Source organism: Lactuca virosa, chromosome 1 (genome assembly GCF_052849685.1).
Source record: "Lactuca virosa cultivar CGN04683 chromosome 1, Lactuca_virosa_CGN04683_v6, whole genome shotgun sequence".
In the NCBI taxonomy this organism is placed as follows: Eukaryota; Viridiplantae; Streptophyta; class Magnoliopsida; order Asterales; family Asteraceae; genus Lactuca; species Lactuca virosa.
The window spans coordinates 10751009-10773598 of record NC_136426.1 but is presented as its reverse complement, the minus strand read 5'-3'; the positions used below and the strand labels follow the sequence as shown (position 1 = coordinate 10773598).

The 22590-nt window shown below is 34.2% G+C and overlaps 3 protein-coding genes and 1 long non-coding RNA gene across 4 annotated transcripts; 2 read left to right on the top strand and 2 right to left on the bottom strand.

Moving 5' to 3' along the window:
* Window positions 1-3421: 3421 nt before the first annotated feature.
* On the bottom strand, window positions 3422-6123 carry LOC145132352 (SEC12-like protein 2). Its single transcript, XM_079067105.1, has 11 exons — window positions 5970-6123; window positions 5574-5850; window positions 5199-5293; window positions 4946-5096; window positions 4756-4847; window positions 4562-4661; window positions 4395-4470; window positions 4133-4253; window positions 3918-4034; window positions 3750-3817; window positions 3422-3661 (listed from the first exon to the last, which is right to left on the bottom strand). The coding sequence occupies exons 2-11, from the start codon at window positions 5829-5831 to the stop codon at window positions 3576-3578; spliced, it is 1164 nt and encodes a 387-aa protein (XP_078923231.1). The 5' UTR covers window positions 5832-5850; window positions 5970-6123; the 3' UTR covers window positions 3422-3575.
* Window positions 6124-7201: 1078 nt separating this feature from the next.
* On the top strand, window positions 7202-8879 carry LOC145103715 (uncharacterized). The gene is made up of 4 exons (XR_013706812.1): window positions 7202-7432; window positions 7877-8425; window positions 8500-8608; window positions 8698-8879. It is a non-coding gene; the product is annotated as an uncharacterized LOC145103715 (long non-coding RNA).
* Window positions 8880-11160: 2281 nt separating this feature from the next.
* Window positions 11161-16777, bottom strand: LOC145132349 (Glycosyl hydrolase family protein). The gene is made up of 6 exons (XM_079067104.1): window positions 16291-16777; window positions 15626-15928; window positions 14758-14927; window positions 14451-14548; window positions 12068-12829; window positions 11161-11982 (listed from the first exon to the last, which is right to left on the bottom strand). The coding sequence occupies exons 1-6, from the start codon at window positions 16690-16692 to the stop codon at window positions 11390-11392; spliced, it is 2328 nt and encodes a 775-aa protein (XP_078923230.1). The 5' UTR covers window positions 16693-16777; the 3' UTR covers window positions 11161-11389.
* Window positions 16778-18617: 1840 nt separating this feature from the next.
* LOC145132341 (ATP synthase gamma chain, chloroplastic-like) lies at window positions 18618-20458 on the top strand. The gene has a single exon (XM_079067096.1). The coding sequence runs from the start codon at window positions 19143-19145 to the stop codon at window positions 20259-20261; it is 1119 nt and encodes a 372-aa protein (XP_078923222.1). The 5' UTR covers window positions 18618-19142; the 3' UTR covers window positions 20262-20458.
* Window positions 20459-22590: the final 2132 nt, after the last annotated feature.

The following is a 22590-nucleotide window of genomic DNA, read 5'->3' as shown; positions in this document are numbered from 1 at the left end:
GTACTGTCAAATGCATAGTAGTTGTTGCAGATAAAAGGGGGGGGGTGACCAATTCAACAACTTGATGTAAATAATGCTTTTCTTCACGGTGATCTCCATGAAGAGGTTTACATGAAACTTCCCCCTGGTTGTGATGTTGGTTCTCCTTCACTTGTTTGTAAACTCTGAAAGTCCTTATATGGCTTGAAACAAGCCTTGAGGCAATTGTATGCAAAACTTTCACATTCTCTACAATTGAAGGGTTACCCTCATTCTCTTAATGATCACTCATTGTTCATAAAAAGGTAAAAGGGCATAATCATCATAATTGAAGTATATGTTGATGATATACTCATTACAGAGGATGATGATCAAGAAATATTTCAAATGAAATTGTTCCTAGATGATTGTTTCAAATCAAAGATCTAGGAATCATTAATTTTTTTGCTTGGAATGGAATTCAATCATAATTCCAATGGAATTGTTTTTCATCAACAAAAATACATAAGAGAGTTTAGAAACATCAAAGTAACTTTAGAGAAAACATCAATTTCATGAGTGCAAGCTCAAATTTTGGGAAAAAATCTGTTGTTATGATATTGAAGCTTCAAAATCCCTATATGTTCAAAATCAAGTTAGGAATTCTAGTTATCTATTAATCAAGACTAACTTACAACTCCAATCAAATACATATAGTGTGTTTGATTTTTGGATTTGGAGATTACTCCAAACACTAACTCGAAATTTAGAGAATGAAGAAGATGCATTGTACATTTCCAATGCTCCTTGCTTAACTCTAACATCAATGCTTCAATCTCCACCCAAAAACATTCTCAAATGTTCAAAATCACCCTTGGTTTCTTCTTCCCTTTCTAATTCTTGATTTGGACTAAAATGGGGAATGAAGAAAGATTATTAGCTTTTAATAATTCCTTTAACTTTATATTTTCATACTTTGACCACTAATGAGCATAAGCACCTCGTCTCTCCTATATCTCACAATGTTTTTAACCTTTTGGTCTACAAGATGTTAATTTGTTAAATCTTGATCAAATACTAGGCATTTTCCTAATTTACCAAATTAACCATAGTTTTATATATTTGACTAAATAAATTATTTAATCTTATTAACCTATGAATTTTCTCCTTTCAAGCTGATAAATAAATTATTTTCTTATTATTTCACCATTTTATTTATTTATTTATTTTAATAAAAGTCTTAATTTAGTCTTAAAATGAGGATGTTACACAAGACTTGTTGTGAAAATAACAACTCCGATGTTTCAAAGAAAAATTAATCTTACCGCACAACCAATGACCTCAAAGAATCATTCAGATTGCTTATCTTCATCCGGCTTAATGTGGGTCGTAATGTCCAAATTTGTCTTTTTCAAATTGTGACAACATTGGAAGTTTAAATAATGATTCTCCACGATCCTCCTCAAAAAGTCTATTGGTCTAGCCTGTGACACTTTCCCTGCCAACCAGAAGAGTAGAAGAGTGTGAAATGTCAACTTTGAATCGGGTATCGACATTGTTAGACGATTCGTTTTCCTTGATATACTATGTTATTAAGCATTATCTCCTTTGATATATGATCATGCATTTTTTGTTAACTCGGCGCTAATTGAAATGAAGCTAGGTTGTTGAAAAATATGTTCGTCCATAAAATTTTGAGCCCGAAAAAAGTTTAATTTTAAGTGCTAGAGCAGTCTTGGTATGCGGTTTATAGTATTCACAACAACATATTGTCCGACACCTGTCTTTTGTGTGTGTGTATATATATATATATATATATATATATATATATATATATATATATATATATATATATATATATATATATATTGGTTTTAATCACAAAATCATTTTCAAAACATTTCAATCCCATGTTTCAATCCTTTTGCTTCTGAATATTTGTAGATTTTTTACATTTAATTTCGACTTGTGCCATGGTATGGATGTGAAAACGATATAGCGTTGGTATTAAGGATGCATATCCTAGAAAGAACTTATTCTTCTGTCACCTCCTCCTTCATCCTCACAACTGAAATACTCAGTATCGAGGACAATGATAGGTATACACTTACAGTTTTCAAGCAACTTCTCTTGTGAATTTAGATTCGAATTAGAAAATAACATCAACAAATCTCAATAACCAATTGATGATTCATCAACCTTGTATGCAAGCTCATCATCACCATTTCACCAACATGTTTATCCTTTTGTGGTGAAACATACTCAAACCACATGTTATTGGTGTTTCGTACAAACATCATGAATCATCAAAAGCATGGAAGTAATTACTTACTTAATTGCTTCCAACACTTGATCTATTTTACCCGAGTGGTTTCTACATACCATTTGATTTATAGGGAAATCATTTCCACAATTGACACGACTATCAACAAGTAATATAGTTATCGTATTTGGTAATAAAGAAAGAACATCTATAAAATATTTGACATCATCGTTGTTAACTGGCTCGATTATATTCTTCATTTCAAAATATTGAAAAGATCAAACGAGTAAGTTTATCTGCTAAACGTATCTTGATTGCCATCAGATTAACCAACCTAGGAATGTTTAAACGCGAAGGGAAACCAATACCATAATTCCTTCTCGAATGAATTCATCTTGAATGAAACAATATGTGTTTGCAGATTTAAACCTATTGAAGATGGAGATTAAATCTACAAAACTCTTCAATATATAATAAGAGAAAAAAGAAATCACCACAAAAAGAAAATTTCAAAACCAGGATTAAGAGAACTGTTTTCTCATTAAACGCGAATATAATGGTAAGATTTGCCTGAAAAGGTGGCTTAGAGTGCAAAAAACCTCACAAGTCAAGCTGTAAACTCTTCAAGTCAGAAAAAATAGCTTCACGAGTTAGGTATTTCACAACCGATTGGTTACAAAATTGGGAGATTTAGCCAAATTGGGAGTTTTAGCCCAAAATGTGGTCAATTTCTTGAAAGTGCTATGAAAAAGTACTATTTTCGTGATTGTCCATGTAATATTATTATATGTAAGCATTCATAAGATAACAAATGACTTATTAGCATCAAAAAACCAAACGTGAAAGCTTGTATGAAACGAGAGGAACATACATTATACTCCGTTTTTAATATTATCACAATTTATTACATAGACAAATGTTTAAAAAAATTCCATAATACGACTGCAAAACATTTAGCAACTATTAACCCAAACTAGGATTTATATATTTATGGCGCCCTTGCAGACTTGATGAAATCTAGATATATTTGCTTTCTGGGTCCAAATATTAAGCATTTCAAACTTAACAATAAGTAAAATTATTTTGATCATAAAAAAAAAAACCTCACTTACAGATTCTCACATTCATGTAAGGATAAGAAAATGTTCGAAATCACATGCATGGAAAAAGTATACTATACACATACACAATGACAATATATGCAAGTAGAATGAAAATGGTATTAATTCTTCCTGATATAATTTAAGTCACATACATTGCATGGGTACAGTTACCCACAAAACATTTTTGAATTGTTGAGCCAAGTTTTTGTTCTGGTGTTGGGATTACAATACAAGTGAGAATCTTTGTTTGTTTAGAGAAGAAGATAGCCTTCTGTTTTTGCATAATATAAAGCTGCTGCAAGTAAAATGAATAGCAGTATGATCCATATGTTAAATCCTGCAAAAAAAAAAAAAAAAAACAACTTTAGGAAGTACATCGCATTATGTGTGAATCAAACATCAAATGTGGGAGAGGAGAGATGTACCATTGTTTTTTGTTTCTTTGATTTGTGTGACCCTTGCACTTGAATCAAGAGATGCAGACGCCAGGGCTCTATATTACAAAAAAAACAACAAGAAGTCTTTTTATTTTAAAAAGAAAAAAAAATGGGTATGAAAAGGTCTGAAATCTGAATGAAAGAAAGAAAGGGAACCTTGAATCCTGTGAGAAGGCTAGGGCTGTAACAAGGCCAAGATGTGCTTTCTTCACTACACTCTGCACCCTCAAATTACTAGCATTCAATATAAATATGTCCCCTTGAATCGTACCTCTGCAAAGAATGCATCAATATTTATCATTTGAGATGTTCTATTTAGAAGCAGAAGCAGAAGCAGATTTATACACACATGCTGATAAAATAAGTCTTACATGGCAAGAAATCTCCCATCATCCGACACATTGAAGGCAGAAATCGGGTCTCTCACAACATACTTTGAGCTTATTCGCTTCCATGTTGTTGTATTCCACTTAACAATACTTCCTCCTCGATCTACCCAAGATCAAAAATGTCCAAAGAAATTAGTTCAGTATTTCATTAAAAACATTCATCAATGTTTACATAATTAAAGCAACAAAGAAAGATTAGAAAAATAGCATAAATTCGAGAATGACAAACAGTAGACACACACACCTCGCATTGCAGTGACATACAGAACTTCGTTATTCAAGCTATCATGTGAAAACTTGCAAAACCCAAAAACTTCATCCTGTAAAAGACAAGTAAATGTAGTTAGTGACAAGTAAGCATTTCTAATTTCTTACATTTCTCATAAAATATAGTTAGGAGATATTTCATACATTCTCTTTTGGTAAAGAAGCTTTATTGGTTGATGATGAGGTGTCCCAAACTCTACCAGGGCCACCACTTCCCACAGAGACCAAAAACTTTCCATCAGGGCTGCAAGACAGATTAACACCCAACAAAATCGGTAAATTTGTAGTATAAGAGCATGACATCAGCATGATTAAGCAATTATAACTAGCTATAGAACCTGAAATCCAAATTTTTCACAGAGCCATGAGCATCAGGGATATCAATAGTTGCTTCCATGCTGGGCCACTTGAATGCCCTCAGCTTACCATCCTGTACTGCACCATAACTGGATAGTTAAAAACCATATGATGATTCATATTCAAAAAACAAAAATCTACAATTCAGGGTATGTGAAAGATGAGCCCTACCTCACCACCTACAGCAAGTAAAGAACCATCATGACTAAAAGTAACTGCAAGTTGTTGTCCAATATGTTCCAATTCATAAAGGACTTTCTCAGACTGCTTTAGATTCAATGTAAACTCATCATCTTTCTTGGTTGCTTCCCATTCAAACCATCTACATAGTGTAACTATATGCTATTAACCTCTAACATGATTCCAATTTTATTAAATATGTGGACTAACAATTAGGAATCATGTGAAGTGCTTTCAAAATTACCTGCAACTCTTTGGTAATGAACATATAACACCTTCACCACCTGGGTGAACAGCCATTCTATATGGAAGCTCATCATCAAGCCCAAACTTGTTCACCTGTAATAAGGAGTGTCTAGTTCATAAACTTATGCGCTTTGTTACAGGAAAAGTAAAATCATCTTCAAACATTGAAGCTTATGCGTTCATTTAGAGCAATATATTTTTCTACGGATGAACCAACGTGAAACAGACTACTCTCAGATCTTAACTAATCATATCTTAATGAACAATTAGGCATGACTTCAACTGATCCAATTTAGTTAATTTTTGATTTGTTTGCTCAATCCTCATAAAATGTATCTATGAAAAAATATATATAAGAAAAAATAGGACTCACGGGTTGGTCCGAAAGGGAATTGGAAGAGGAATCAAAGAGGGAGATGACGAGCGCATTAGGGATTCCACTTCGACCTTCGCCACCGCCTCCGGCAAAAACCACATAGTTAGATCCATCACCAACAATCTCGTCTTCGCGCTTGGATTCTGTTTCCGAGGATCTGAGCGCGTTGCGTGGGACGAAGGAAGCACCATAGAAAGGAACACCGTACTTTTTACAATTCGCCCCTATGTCTGCATCATGGCTGCTTTTCCCCATCTCTTAACAAAACTAAAACCTTGATAAACAAATGTACAAAACTAATTTGAGAAGAAATCAAACAATTACCATTAAACTAAAAAAAAGAATCTGATGAACCCTAAATTGAATCATCAATCAATCTGATCAAATACTTACTAGATATTTCAAGAAAAGTCGGAGTTGCACGAGATCGAAGCGAAGCCTTCACGAAAAGATCGATCGTCAACCAAAATCACAATTCGAAGAATGCGGAATCGAATCCAAGAGTGCCGTGAGTCTACGCTTTATTTATACCATGAAAATAGAAAGAGAATCAAAAAGATTACATTAAAGCTTAGCATTTTCGTAAGCTTATCACTTCAGCCCCAATGGTTTCATCAATTCCATTTTAACCAAATATTTTGCATACCCTATCATTTCATTCCCTAAAGTTTCAACAATTTTGTTTGGAAAATCTTTGATAAAGTCTCAATATTTTGGATTTATTTACGGTTTAATACAAACATTTATTTTTCGAACAGAAAATTCTTAATTATCTAATTTTATACGATAATCTATCATTTTTTATTGAAAAAAAATAATGATTATTTCGTAAATCTAAGCAAAATATAAAATAATCAAGACTTTTCTATCCAAAAAATAAATTTAGAGTAAATTACACGAATGGTCCCTATGGTTTGGTATAATTTGCGCGTTTGGTCCCTAACTTATTTTTTTAACTTGGAAGGTCCCTACTGTTTGTTTTTATTATGCGCTTGGTCCCTATTGTTTGTTTTTGTTACGTGATTGGTCCCTGTCTTACCTAAAAAGACTATTATTTAAATAGAGAAAAATGTTCGGATGGGTAAGATAAGGTGAGAAGGATGGGGTTGGGGTGTGTTTATTTAAATAAGTTAAAAAATTAAGGGCAAAATAGTCTTTTTAGGTATGACAGGGACTAAACGCGTAACAAAAACAAACATTAGAGACCTTCCGAGTTAAAAAAATAAGTTAAGGACCAAATGCGCAAATTACCCTAAACCATAGAGACCATTCGTGTAATTTACTCTAAAAATTATGATTAAACCGTAAACTAACCCAAAATATTATGAGTTTAACGGAGATTTCTCATTTAACAAAAGTTTTTGCATGAGAGTCTTTGTCGTATAGGTTTGAAGCTGAAACGAGTAGGGGTGGCAATCCTCGACCCAACCCGTAACCCGACACTGACCCAACACGAAAATAAACGGGTTTGAGTTGAGATTTTTGACCCGCCAACCCGCTTATTTCATGGGTTGGGTTGGGTTGCCTGTTTGGGTTCGCGGGTCAACCCGCCAACCCGATTATATATATATTAGGTTTAAAAAATATATTTAATTATTTATCACTTTTGAATATTCAAGACTTCTAGTCGACTTAGCGTGTGCGTGCCCTAGCCCCTAATCAGACATCAGACTCCAAATTGGCAAATTCCAAACTCACCGGCACCGCTCACGAATTCGTGTCTCCCATGTCCCGTCTCCGTCGATCACTTGATTGGCATTGACTCATCTACAATCGCAGACAGGGCCGTCGTCTACTCTCGTCCTCCGGTGCTCCTGCGGTCCGACGCTAACCCACCTCCATCCTCGATTCCTCCAGTAAGTGACATTGTGACAGCCTAAATCTCTAAGACTCGAACACAGCAAGTCCAAACCTAAGAACCTGGTGTTCTTCTCTTCTTCTAATGAATAAGAATGATTGACTGATTGAGACAATAATCGGGATTGTTGTGATGTTGTCTTGTTGAATAAACAGTTAACACCAGATGAAATCACTGTAGTTTCTTAGTTTAGAAGCTTATGACCTGTTGATTATTGTCTTCTTCCAATGAATAAGAACGATTGACTGTTTGACCTGTTGCTAGCATAAATCATGTATCTATTATGACTAATTGCTTCAGTTCTGTTTTTTGTTTGATTATTGTCTTGTTGATAACCATGAGCAGAACCTGTTAACCTGTTACCCACTGTGTTTTTGTGTTTTTTTATTTGCTTTGCTTCTAACCTGTTAGATAATTATTGATTTCTTTTGTGGTTTTCTAGTGAGTTATGGATAATGAAGATATCACTGTTGACAATAATGTGGAGGGTGACAATGAAGAAAGTGAAAGTGATGATTCAGTTAAAGAAGTTGCAGCACCAAATGACTCTCAAGGAGTTGAAAGTACTTCTACAAAAAAAAGGAAAATGAGGACAGCAAGTTCTAATGTTTGGAAAAGTTTTACTAAATTACCTAGAAAAACACCAGATGAAATCCTATATTGTGTTTGCAACAAATGTGGTAAAAAATATCAAGCAGGAAGTGCTTGCGGTACCGGTAATCTAATACGCCATCGAACCAAATGTGAAAATAATAATACTAGAGAAATTGGTCAATATATGATTTCTGCTAGCAAAGGTGTAATGAATATGAGAACTCCAAAGTTTAGTCAGGAAAGACTTAGGGAATTGTTGATTGAAGCTATTGTTAGACATGACTTGCCATTCTCCTTCGTTGAATATGAAGAATTCTAAATGAATATCGAAGTTCCATGAAGCCTGATGTGGTTGAAGCTTTGGTTTGTACTAGGGATTGGTTGTTTGGAGAAAAAGGTAATATTTCATAATTTGTTCATATTAACTAAATTTTTGTATTAATTTTTCTTTTTTTCCTATTCCTTGTGTAGATGATTTGAATGTGGCTGTTGACAACCTAACCCAAAATGTAATGAATTTGAACATCAACGAAGACAATACGGAGGCTACAAATTCCAACGTACTTTAGGCTGTCATTTGGTGAGTTTTTTAATTTTTTTTATTTATAATTATTTATGTAGCTTTTAAAAGATCATAAATTTACTTTTGCATATTGTTTCTATTTGAAGGTTATCTTGAAGAAGTCGATGTTGGAGGAAGAAATGGAAATTGTAGCATGAACAAACTATCGCATTTGATTTTTGGATATGTTTGAACAATTACACTTTGCATGGATGTGTTGATTTTCAATTTTATAACTTTATGTTTATGACTTTATGTTGAATGTTTAAGACTTTATAACTTCATTTTATTTGTATTTTTCAATTTCATTTTAAAATGTGTTGCTTATTAAATTGCTTATACAGGTTGGGTTTGACCCACGAACACACGAACCCATATACTTATACGAGTTATATGGGTTGGGTTGGGTAGATGTTTTCAACCCGCCAACCCATATATTATATGAGTTGGGTTGGGTCAATGTATTCTAACCCGCGAACCCGTGACCCGCCAACCCGAACCCAACCCAATTGCCAGACCTAGAAACGAGCAAAACTTCATTTAAAAACGAGTAAGTTAGTAGATGAAAAAACTAAAACAAAGTAAATTTGAATATAAAACTTTTAAAAATCACATATCATTCAATAATCTCTAAATATAGACCATTCATATCGGTGTATCATATACATTGCAAAACACTCACGTGAGCCTTGATCTTTCAAATGTTGCAAATCCTTCAAGAAGAAGGCAATTTTATCTCTTTCTAGGTCTCACATTCTATACAAACAATTATCTTATTACTAAACTATATATTATTGGGAAAGATAACGACATATCGAATTTTTTTGATAATATCAAAATAGTAAATAAAATGTTGTCTAAAATGTTATATGAGTAGGTTACACAACTAACGAATTTTTATGTATTTAAGTTAAAACTTAAAAACATTTTATGATTACCTTATATATTTCATTAGTTATACATTTAATAGCATAACAAATTAACACGTAATAGTAACATTTGAATTAGTTGTTTTTTTTAAAATATGATTTTAGTGATTACAAATATATATAAGGTATGTGTTGATGTGTTGACAGGGGTTTATTTTTCAAAATATGTTGGTTTTGTACCGGTATAGTCAGTAAATATATGAGCTAACTTGATATGTTTAAAAATGTATTATAATTGTATAAATGTGGATGGTCTAAGAATCAAATATTTCTAATATTGAAAGTTATTTGTGAATATTCTCTATTTACTTGATACTATTAATTTTTATCTTGAGAGTTTGAAAACTTTGGATGTGGTGTCCTTCAGCGTAGGGGTATAAAAAGCGTGTGTTGCGTGAAGACATGATTTTTTCATCTCGAAATGCTTGCAGCGTTGTTAGGCATGACCCATTTCATTGCTCGTCTAGATGCCCCATATCACGTGAGTTTTTTTTTTCAATGCACATTCTTTTATCATACATAAAATCATTGATTGTTTTTTGATTTCTTTTAATATATACAAAATTGTCATGTTACATTTTGTTTAAAAAAACATCATGACTTGCTATAACTCGTAAAAACTCTTGATGCTTAACATTACCGTCATGCCACCACTTCCGACATTTAAAACCCAGGGTGTATTTATATTATTTTTATGTTTTGTCTACTTATTATTTCATATATATAGTACTTATCTATGTTATTCATGTGTAGATGTTACTTCTATATATAGAAACTGGGTACTTATCTACTAATTAATTTATTTTGAATTAAAATTTAGTGTCTAGTATTGTAATTCACGTATTGTGGCCTTTTTCTAGTTGCATGCCTTCTTTAGAAACAATTTCTCTACGGCTCTTAGACGAAGACAAGAAGGCTTATACCGAACATCCCCTTAGCTTACAAGAATTCGGTTGGTTGATGTTGTTTATCATGTTCCTGACTGCTTTGTGAATGTTTCATTAAGGCCTTTGGGTATGGAGGGATGCTCACGCGTGAAGAGCTGAGCTGGCAGACATTTCCGCACGTGAACACCGTCCCATTGGCTTGTAGTCGTGGTGTGGAGTGGACAACTCTACGGGTTATCACAACCAATGAGATTTGTTTCTTCCAAACGGTCACAAAAATGGCCGTTGTTCTTGAAGGAAGCTGCCAAAAATCTTCTATGTGCTCGCCGGAAATAGAAATTGCAGCGTGCAAACGAGAAAGAAGAAGAAAAGAGGAGGCTGCAATGTTTGGATGGCTGCAACTTGAATGAAAGTAGGACAGGTTGGGCTTAGATAAATTTAAGGAAGTCTTAGTGGGCTATTTTTTTGTGGGTTGATATTGGTTTTGGTAAAATGTATGTTGAATTTTAAAAATATTATTTTTATTTAAGTTAATGTTTTTTTATATATAAAATATTTATGCAGGTTTAATAATTGTGTTTTTATTTAATATAACGTCAAAATTTTTTTTTTAAAAAAAAAAGGATAAATAATATGGAATGATAACCATTTCAAAGCACTAGTGAACATGTAATGAAGGTGTAGCGCATAGGTGACGTCACTTTTCTAGTTAACATCTTGTGACCATACCACATAGCCTAATAATAAAAAATCATTTGATCACATCATTAATTTTCATTAATAATAAGAACTCTTCGATTTAATGTGTCAATAACAGAACGTCATAGGTTTAAATATTACTAAAATAGAATTGTTAAATAAACAACCGTGTATTCGTGTTTCCCTCCACAAAGTACATTGCTCTAAAAACAAACCACAAAACTCCACATAAAAACCGCAATGCACAATAGCTTGAATCAGACCATTTGAAGATCCATTAAACATCAAGCTGAAACACTAATCTCATATTGCTGATCACCAACAGCAAGATAACGAGACCCCTCCTCAATCACCATCAACCCATCTTCATTAGCTGTTCTAAAATGCTCACACGGATTGATCACAAATTCAACTTCAACCCCTTCTCCCCCTTTCGTTTTCACACTCTCGAATGCCGCCAACTGCTTCCTCGCCTTTCCGTTTCCAATTCCGTCTTGCTTCACAAACAGCAAAACCGCATGTTTCCCTTCCATTTCCCCGTGATTCTGGATTCCGATGGTGGCTGAAAACTTGGACTTTTCACATGATTCGGTTTCGGTGTCGGTGATTGGTGTGTAATGAACGGAATCAGAATTCTGAAGGGTGGAACCGGTGCTTGAAATTTGGGTTAAGGAGAGTTTGTTTTGTGTGACAGATACAAATTCGTATGTGTACTTTGAGTAGCTGAGCCCATAACCAAACAGGAAAACTTTTCGGCCTGTGTAGAATCTATACGTACGCCCTGGATAACCAGAGGATGGTTGTGGTCTCATTCTCATGTCTGTCATTGGTATCTTCACGAACTCTTTTGGGTACCATGTCATTGGTAGCTTCCCTCCTGCAAAAACAGGGCACACGAATAAAAATGTTTATAGATTAAAACTATCATAAGTTACGATTTTGAATAAATTGCTCGAATCTACCTGGATTATGATCACCAAAGATGATTTCCGCAAGTGCAATACCACCGGATTCACCAGGATAACCGGCCCACAAGATTCCACCAATCTTGGGATCACGTTTAGCAAACGAAATATCCACCGGACCACCACAAATCATCACCAAAATCACCGGTTTTTTAGCCGCTTTAGCCACACTACTAATCAGATCCCGTTGCTTCCCCGGAAGCACCAAATCAACCCGATCAAAATCCTCCCTTTCCTCCCCCTGATCCAACCCCATAAACAAAACCACATAATCCGCCTTTTTAGCCACCTCAACAGCCTCATTGATCGAAGCCGATGTGCAATTAACAAAGTTACACCCTTTATGATACTGCGTGTTTTTCACATAGCTCTGAAGGGCTTTGAGAGGCTCGATGGATTTACAAGGTGGGCCCGCGTAGTTTCCGATGAGGGTATATGCGGAATTGGCATTAGGACCAATCACGGCCAAGGACGAAATGGTCTTTTTCAATGGGAGGAGTTTAGCGGAGTTCTTTAGAAGTACAATCCCGTTTCTTGCAGCGTCTAGGGCTAGGTCCTGGTGCGCTTTGGTGCAGACTTGGTTCGGACCGATTGAGCCGTATGGGAGTGTGGCTGGGTTGCCATTGAACAAGCCTAGTCGCATTCTCATGGTGAAGAGGTTGGTAAGGGCTCTGTCTATGTCCGATTCAAGGACTTTCTTCTTTTGGACTGCTGATTTGGTGTGGTTCTTCAAGTAGAAACCACAGTCTACATCCATTCCTGTTATTATTTTCAACAAAACAAGAATTTTACTTAGCCGATTTTAACATACTTTGAGTCATGTGATTGTAGTTTATATTTACTTACTACTTAGTGAAATATAAGAGGTGTGACAAGTGAATGCGTTAATATAAGATTGAGCAATGTATTTTATCTTATACTAATCTTAGCAACGTTCTTACATTCTTTTATCAATAATAGAAATACACTTTTATTTTTACTCATAATAACATACTTACTCATAATAACAAAGTACTTACATTTTGCTACCAATATATTTGTTATGTATTGATATTATCAATTAAAGAACTGTTTACATTGCTATTATCGGTAAAAACTTGTGAGTATGTTCCTATTGTGTATAAAGAAGTATAAAGGTGTTGCTACTTGCTAGTATAGGTTATCGGTAAAATAATATGATTAAGTTACGATTATAGATAAAAAAAATATGAATGTATTCCTACTATGGATATATAAATTTAAAAAAAAAAAAAAAAAAAAAGAAAACATTGACAGTGTTAATAAGATATGTGGGGTGGTAAATTCAAAAAGTCAAAAAGTCAAAAAGAAAACAGACTAATTATTTTAAGAGTCACGTGTATGGACCAAATGTCTATTATATGGACTTTAGTTGAGCCATGCGCAATAGTTGGACCAAACAACCAAATTGGTCCAATGACTCCCAATCATATACCACAAAAATAACAATTACTATATATATATATATATATATATATATATATATATATATATATATATATATATATATATATATATATTTCCACGAGACTCAGAAAGCAATAATTGATTGCAATATATATAAATATAAGAATCAGATTATAACTTTATAATTCGTTGGCAATATATATAAATATGACTATATAAGAATCAGATTTTGATTTTAGGTGATCATGAACTAGTGTTAACTACTTAACCAACCCTATCCCTATGCCTGTGAGCTTCATGTAGAATAATGATAGAAAATTATAAAATTATATTTCAATATTACAAGGATAAATATGTAATCTAAGTTTAGATATTTTGAAAAACAATATGATTAATTTGAGATATTTAAAATAAAATTATCATATATAAGTAAAATGGCTGATGGCTGGATGTTCCGTAGAAAAAAAATAAAGTCATAAGAAAAAGGTTTATATTGTTATTATGTGACACTTTCTCCCTTTGAACTACAAATTTGATAATTTGTCTCCTTCAACAAACAAACTGTTATGATCATATACTCTAATAGCTTGATGAATACTCATGAATGTCGGTGTTCAAAAACTCATAAATCGAAGCATAAAAGCTAGAAGGGCCATTCATTAAGTATACTTTATTTAATGGGTCCCATTTCGTGACCTAACAAAGAGTGTATTCAATCAAACAAAAAAACGGAATCTCGTGTACGTAAACCAATAATATTATCAATTGATAATATTAACAAGGGATCACAGTTAAATTCTACTGTAAAAAAAACTCTAAAAAAGACTCAAGAGTGCTAGACACTTGTATATGTGTAAAAGGACGGATGAAGAAGAGAGTACTCCAAAGGGGGGACCTTTTGTTGAATATAAATAGTTAAAGGATTGAAAGTAAAAGTAGTAAGAAAAAGGGATACCTGCTTTAAGTACATCAGCAACTGCATCTTCTGGTGTTTTGGCATATTTATGAACATCATATATGATGGATACTGCATCACAGTCTGAAGTGATGTACCTGAACAAAAAGATGTGGAATTACCAATATGCCCCCAATCTTGTAATTTACTCAATATATTGAGAGAGATATTATTTAATAAAGAATCTTGTAAATCGTAAATAATACCATTAATTTACAAAAACTCTCTAACAAAGAAATATCTAGTCCTTTTTTTTTTTTTTTTTTTTTTTTTTTTTTTTTTTGTATTTGGGATTGGGATATTTTACCCTTTAAAACCCCATTGCTTCCGGGCAATGTTGGATAAAAGATTTTCATCGGCACAATTTGGGACTCCATTGACACGGTTATAAGCACACATGATTCCGCTAGCTCCAGCACGTTGTATGCAACTTTGAAATGGTGGTTGATAAGTGTCAGCAAGATCTTGTTTTGTCACCTATTTTTTACATTTTCACAATATAAGATATCCTTAAATAATAATAAAATCAAAATAACATAAAAGAAGAGTTATTTCACGTATTTCGGATTTGTTATGTGATTGGGTATTAATATCTACTGCCAAAAATAAACGATCACAAACATCAAACTCCATTGATGATATTTTATTACTTTGCTTTTCTATTTGGATATGTATATATATTTGTAAATGATTCAGATAATGCTATTTATATCTAAAATTATTGTAATTCTAGTCATGGGTCGTGCTCCTCTTTTTTGGGAAAAGTCCAAAAATGGAATAGTCCAAAAGGTGGTTCTTTTTTCTAATAATATAATATAAAAAACTCCAAAAGAAAAAAGAAAAAAGAAAAAACCAACCCATAAACGTTGCAAACACAAAATCCGGAAAGAAGCATCAGTCATCAAATACTTATAATACAAAAAACATAAATTTCTAGCACAAGTCTCAAGAAAAAAGAATAATTTCTTGAGAGTAACATTTTTTATGATGTTAAAAAAATTAAAAATATTCTACGATTTGTTTTTTGCTAGTTATGATATTTACTTCCACATACATTGTATAGTTATAAAAATATTCTACGATTTGTTTTTGCGAGTTATAATATAACATTTTTTTGCATTTAAAGTGTATTTTAATTTTTATATTATAAGGTGGAAAATTGGAAATATACTAACCTTAGCATCATAACCAAATCTGCTAACACCATTCCAATGATCCAAATCATAGGCAGTGAAGTGTTTGCAACAAGCAGAAGCTTGAAGATGTCCATCTTTAAGACCTCCACCTTCAAAATTGTCACCTTGGACCCCTCTAACATAAGAAATTGCATATTTGCCACTGACCAATGGGTCTTCGCCAGGTGTCTCTTGACCTCTACCCCACCTTGGGTCCCTAAACACGTTAATGTTTGGGGCCCAAAATGTCATTCCATTGGCTTGGCCTTGATTATAAACAGCCCTTGCCTCCAATCCAATTGCCTAATCAACAATCATTGAAAGATAAATATATTTCAAGGTAAAAAATAATACAATAAAGACAAATATATACATTAAAATATACTGAGAGCAAAATGCAATGGTAAAATGTTACTTTAAAACATATATTAGTATATTACCAACTAATATGATACGTTTTATACTACAAGAACGATCTAAAATACATTCCGTGAGCATAATTTATCATTGTTTATTTCATATCATGGCTATGCGCCAAAAAGATTTTATTCAGTTATTTGGAAGTATTTAAAGAAGAAAAGGCATAATAATAATTAATAAAGCAAAGCGTTGTAACCAGAGTCCATAAATGAATATTAAATCGGTACTGAGTTAAGCCTATTCACCTGACCGATTCGATACCACAATCTGGCATCAAAAGAAGCGGCGGTGAGGATAACTTGAGGGAAACTGGTGGCGGACTTGATAGTGCCATTGAAGCGAATGCCATATCCCGAGTTTGAAACGCCGTGCAATGCCTCCGACCACCACTCATAGGCAGGTATACCGAGTCGTGGGATCGCCGGCGCGGTGTTCACGAGCTGCAAGATCTTCTCGTCGAGGGTGAGGCGGGAGACGAGGTCTTTGACACGGGCCGAGATGGGTAGTGTGGTTTTGCAGAATGGGAATGATTTGGTGGCGGGTTTGGATGAGTCGCAGGCGAACGGTGGCTGAGTTGACTCGGTGAGTAGGAGTACTGCTGTGAGTGTGAGACATAATAAGAGTAGCTGTATATTGCCGAGTCTCATCGTGTTTTTGGAATACAACAGATTTGTTGGAAGACATTAGACACGGGAGGATATAAGAAGGAGGAGAGAGAGAGAGAGAGAGAAAAAAAAGTTGGATCAGGAAGACCAAACAACCCTTCACACATTTTTCTTAAAAAACTAATAACTTGTTTGTGTAAAACTATTAATTATGTAAAATTTTCATGTTTTTAACTAATATTAAGAATTAAGGTCGGAACTAGTTCTTCTATAGTTCTATTATTGTCATTTAGAACTTAATATTCTTACCACTAGGTTGTATGAGACCCGTGTAGAGACACTTGATTAAAAAAAGTTAAATAGGAATGGGTAAGTAGCAAACTAGACTTATCATTTCTATGTTAATGAATGGATTAATCTATTCTATAAATATTAATAATACAAATAAAGGCTTTATATATGACAACCATGCCTTGTAATATATATACATCATTCTAATTTTCGAGCTCAAATAAATTTATTGGTATCGGTAATTTTATAATAACATAAATACTAATTAACTATATTATGAAATAAAAACATGGATGACTTACATATCTTAAAGAATAGCCCATTTAGTTATTGACCAACCTCTTTATATACACATAAAAAAAAAACTAAAGGGATAATCACATATTATAGTATAAAATCAAATAATTGGATTTCTGTTTAGATATTTTATTTTGGGACTAAAATAAAAATTTTCCGAAAATATTAGGATTTTTTTGACAATTTCCCAAAAATATAACATAAACCGACCAAGAACCAATGTTTTAAAACCCGGGTTTGACCCGGTGTGATGACCAGTTCACGGGTCAACCGGTTGAACCGCTGGGTCAACCCGGTTTATGGCCTTTTTCTATTTTCATATATTTTTGTTTTCCTGCATACTACATAGACATATAATACTAATAATTTGATGTCAACAAAGTTTAATCTAAACACAACAAATAACCACATAGAGTATTAATCAATAAACATATGTCAATTGGATCCTAATTACATAATCTACACAATCAAAACCTTGAAACAATGATCAATTAACAATAAATGAACTGTAAACTAACCAAATCTGTCACAATCAAAACCTTGAAACAATGATCAATTAACAATAAATGAACTGTAAACTAACCAAATCTGTCACAATCAAAACCTTGAAACAATGATAATTAACAATAAATGAACTGTAAACTAACCAAATCTATCACCTGTTGCAAAAGAAAACATGTTTCATAAGAAAAGCTAATCAGAAGCCATAGAAGAAAATAACCTGATTTCAAAGTCAATTGGAGAAGAAAAGAAAATTGGAGAAGAAAATAAAACAAATCTATCACCTGATTTCACAGTCAAAAGAAAACTGATTTCATAACAACAGCTAATCAAAATTGGATGATTGGACGCAAGTTGTAAGTGAATTAGTAATAGAGGGGGAATTGGGGTTTCGGTGGAGAATAAACAGCCAACAGGAACATCAGTCGCTGTAGCAAGAAAAAAAAAGGAAGTCGCTGTTTTTTAGAAAAAAACTCACCTGGAGAAGAACGGAAGTCGTTGGAGAAGAACGGAAGTAGCTGGCTCGCTGCTGAGGTCGCTGCTTTGCAGTCGCTGTTGCTTTCTTTCTTTAGTCGTTGCTTTCGTTTCCTAGAGAAGAGAAGAACTGAGTTTGTTTTGCGGCCTGGAGCGATACTCACTTAATTATCCAAGCCCTAATAAACGGGCCAATCCAGTTTTTACCGGTTCAAAATACCCGGTTCAACCGCAGTTTAGGGTAAACCCGGCCGGTTCGATCCGGTCGGTATTTTTACAAAAACCCGATCTCAATTGACCCGTCTTGTATCCCGGGTCACGGTCCAACCGGTTCAACCGGCCGGGTCTACCCGGGTTTTAAAACATTGCCAAGAACCATTAAGATGGAAGAAACTCATATTATGGAAAGAATTCCCTTATTACCCTCATCTTTATCTTTTCTTATTTCTTGTCGCCTCCGTCTTCCTCCCAGTTAACCTTCATCTCATCATCAGCCACCTCGCACTGTCGCCGTCGTCCTTACCGGAAGCCACCGTCTTCATCGTCGCTGTCCTCCCCAAAGCCGCCACCCTTGCCATCTTCACACTTCGACTTCAGAGGTTAGATCTAAAAGCAGAGTAAACTATAAGTGTAAATGAGAGGTTAGATGTATCAGCTTCGGTGTGGTGCTGCTGGAACCGGTAACTGGAAAAGAACCACACGAAGGAGATGGGATTCTTCAGAGATGGGCATGGAGGAATTATAGGGAAGGGATTCTTCCGAGATGTGGTAATCGAATTTTCGCTTTTCAATCAGACGATTTTTGCTTTATCTTGATTTTGTATATTTGTTGAAGTTGTTTCTTTTAAAAGGTTACCAAACAACACTGTATCTCCTAACCCTATCAAACGCAATTCCTCTTAAACCTTAGCAAGATAGATTCAAAACCAATGTCCCAACTTAAGCCCTCATCGTCATGTATATCTTCCAATTACCAGATTCACAATTCCTCTCATGTATTTCTTCAACATCATTGGAAGCTATTTCAATCCAATATCTCTCACCCTTCAAGATTATCACATTTCCCTTCAATCAACTGCAATCTTCGGGACATCCGTCAACGTATCGCCACTGTGAAAAACGCACAGAAAATAACAGAAGCAATGAAACTCGTAGCAGCAGCAAAGGTCCGAAGAGCCCAAGAAGCAGTTGTTAATGGCCGACCATTCTCCGAAGCACTTATCGATGTTATCTATAGCATCAACCAACAGTGCCAATTGGAAGATGTTGACATACCTTTAACAGACATTAGACCTGTAAAAAAAGTCGCCCTTGTTGTAATAACAGGAGAAAGAGGTCTCTGTGGGGGTTTTAACAATATTATTCTTCGAAAAGCTGAAACCCGAATTGCTGAATTGAAGAATCTCGGACTTGATTACACTATTATTAGTGTTGGGAAGAAGGGTAATTCGTATTTCTTAAGAAGACCTAGTGTTTCGGTTGATAGGTTCATTGAAGGAGAGGGTTTTCCGAGTGTAAAAGACTCTCAGGTGATTGCAGATGATGTGTTTTCCTTGTTTGTAAGTGAAGAGGTTGATAAAGTGGAACTTCTGTATACAAAATTCGTTTCTTTGGTGAAATCTAATCCTGTGATTCAAACATTGCTTCCTTTGTCTGCTAAAGGGGAAGTTGTAGATGGAAATGGTAACTGTGTTGACGCAAGTGAAGATGAGTTGTTTAGATTAACTACAAAAGAGGGGAAATTAGCAGTGGAGAGGGATAAATTGATGAGGAAAAAGGAGGGGTTTTTACCGAATATGGAGTTTGAACAAGACCCTGTTCAGATTCTTGATGCATTGATGCCTCTTTATTTGAACAATCAGATATTGAGGGCGTTACAGGAGTCATTAGCAAGTGAGCTTGCTTCCAGGATGAATGCAATGAGTAATGCTACTGATAATGCACTTGAGTTGCAGAAGGATCTTTCAAATGCTTATAATCGTCAAAGGCAGACTAAGATTACCAATGAAATACTGGAGATTGTTGCTGGAGCTGAAGCACTTTTATAGTCTCTAATTGAATCCTGAATTAGATTGTTTAGAATCCATAAAGAGGTTATTGTGGTTTGGAGTTGAAATGTAATTTAATTCTCAGTTTGCTACAATTATATATGCAGCAGAGCTAAACATAAACATTGTGATTGTTCAAATCTTCATTGTCAAAATCAAGCTAATCTGAATTCAAAGGTATGTATTTTCTTTCTTTCCTCGGTTTGTTTTCTTTATATAATTGATTGATTTGAATAGTCTCCATTTGGTAGTTTAACGTGCATGCTAGATAAGTGTTTGATAAAATGCCAAAATGAAGTTTTCTGTAGGTGTAAACCTTTAGCTACCCACAACCACAATCATGCATCGTTTTTTTGGTTGTTATATGGCATAATTGGCATTATACATGTTTGAGACTCATATGTTGATATGTCGACTTAATATGGATGACATACCATAAATCAATATGAAGTCGGTATTTACAAACATGTTGCTGTTGTAAATAACTAAATAAAAATGTGTATTGTTGATATATCTAACAGTTTTTTATTAAGCGAAAATCTGTAAATTTTAGAGAAAATGAAAACACAACTAAAATGAAGGAATGCATAAATAAAATGGTCATTTGATCTATTATTACCAACGAATACCTGTTTCGTATCTGATAGCATTGGAAAATCATTTTGTGCTGCGAATTCACTTTTTGAATTGTTCCCACCAGCAAGAAATTAGAAAAAACATCATAAATGGTCCCTGTGGTTTCCTCAAATCTGAAGTTTAGTCCCCGTGGTTTAGAAACGTCATAGCTGGTCCCTGTGCTTTCAAAACTTTTGACGATTGGTCCTTATTGCTAACTCCGTTAAGTTATGTCCGTTAACATAAGGGCATTTTCGTCATTTCACTACCACAGAGACCATTTATGATGTTTTCTCTTATTTTATAAATAATAATAATAATATACAAAGGGTCTCTCTCTCTCTCTCTCTCTCAACATATGAACGCACACCAACATGGAATTCATTTCTTAGGAATCATCAATTGAACCCATTATTCTTTTAATATCAACCGATTTTTGTTCCTTGAATGAATTTACTAATGTATCGAATGAAAATTTCCTACCATGCCTCCAATTCGCCACATCTGATACCCCAAACTTAATGTTTCCTGAAACCCTAGATTGCCCACTGTGAGATCTTGACGCCATTAACAAACTAAAGCTCGAACCAGTTAAAATGTGTAGATAGAATCACAGAATTAAGTGAAAGCTTCAACTGAAGAACCCTAATCGGAACAACTGGACTATATTTATGAAAACGTTCATCTGTAACGTATTTACAATTATTTCTATTCAAAAATTCATCAAAGTTGCTATATGATTTCATATTGACATTTTTCAATACAAAAAGTAAACGAATCTACAACAAAAGATCCAATAGAACCAACAGGGAAAGGAAAAAATCCACGTTTGAATCGAATAACAAAATCGCTTACAGTGTTCACCAGAGCTCCAACCTGTGCTTACACTCCACTCATGGTGACCTTCCAGCCCTGCCGCCACCACCGACGGAACATTGTTAAGGTTCAATGGTTTTGAACTTGAATCAGTTTAATTCTCAATATCGTAACCTTCATGAACAAGAAACAACAACCAGTATAAAAAATTGATTTCAATTCTTGATTTGACTTTTAAAAATCAAAACTTACAATCGGACTTTCTCCACCCAAGAATAAGTTCTTCTCTATCAAATACGATTTGTACCCAGTCATGAAGTTCTCTACATTCAAAAATCAACCCCAAAGTTATACACCAGATTAAGATGAACAATCAGGTGAAGATGAACACACGTAATGCTTGTTAGTGTTTCGGGAAATATGGAAATAACTCAAGTGATTTTCAATTTTTTTTCAGCAAATACAATTGGGGGTTTAACTGGTTCGAGTACCTGAATCAGATTTTCAGGAACTAAAAAATAAGGACTTTAGAAGAAGATAAGAACTCAGATGTTGGAGGCAGCAACGAAGATCAGATATTGGAGGTTGGAGATTGGAGGCAGCAAAAAAGATCGGAGATCGGAGGTGGCGGCTGCTGATAACAGAACCATAGAGGTGATGGATTCCAAAATTGGTCGGAGTCGGTGATGAATTGTGTGATTCTGATCCAAAGTAGGGAATTGGGTGTGGCTCTAGAAGTGCTTACTCGATTGTTTATGGCAAAATGGTTGCTTTGACTAAAATTGTTTGTATCAGTTGTGGTATATTTGTGAGATAAATACATGAGTCGAACAAAGAGGTGGAGGAGAAGAGAGAGGAGAGAGACCCTTTGTTTGTATATTATTTTATTATTTTATTA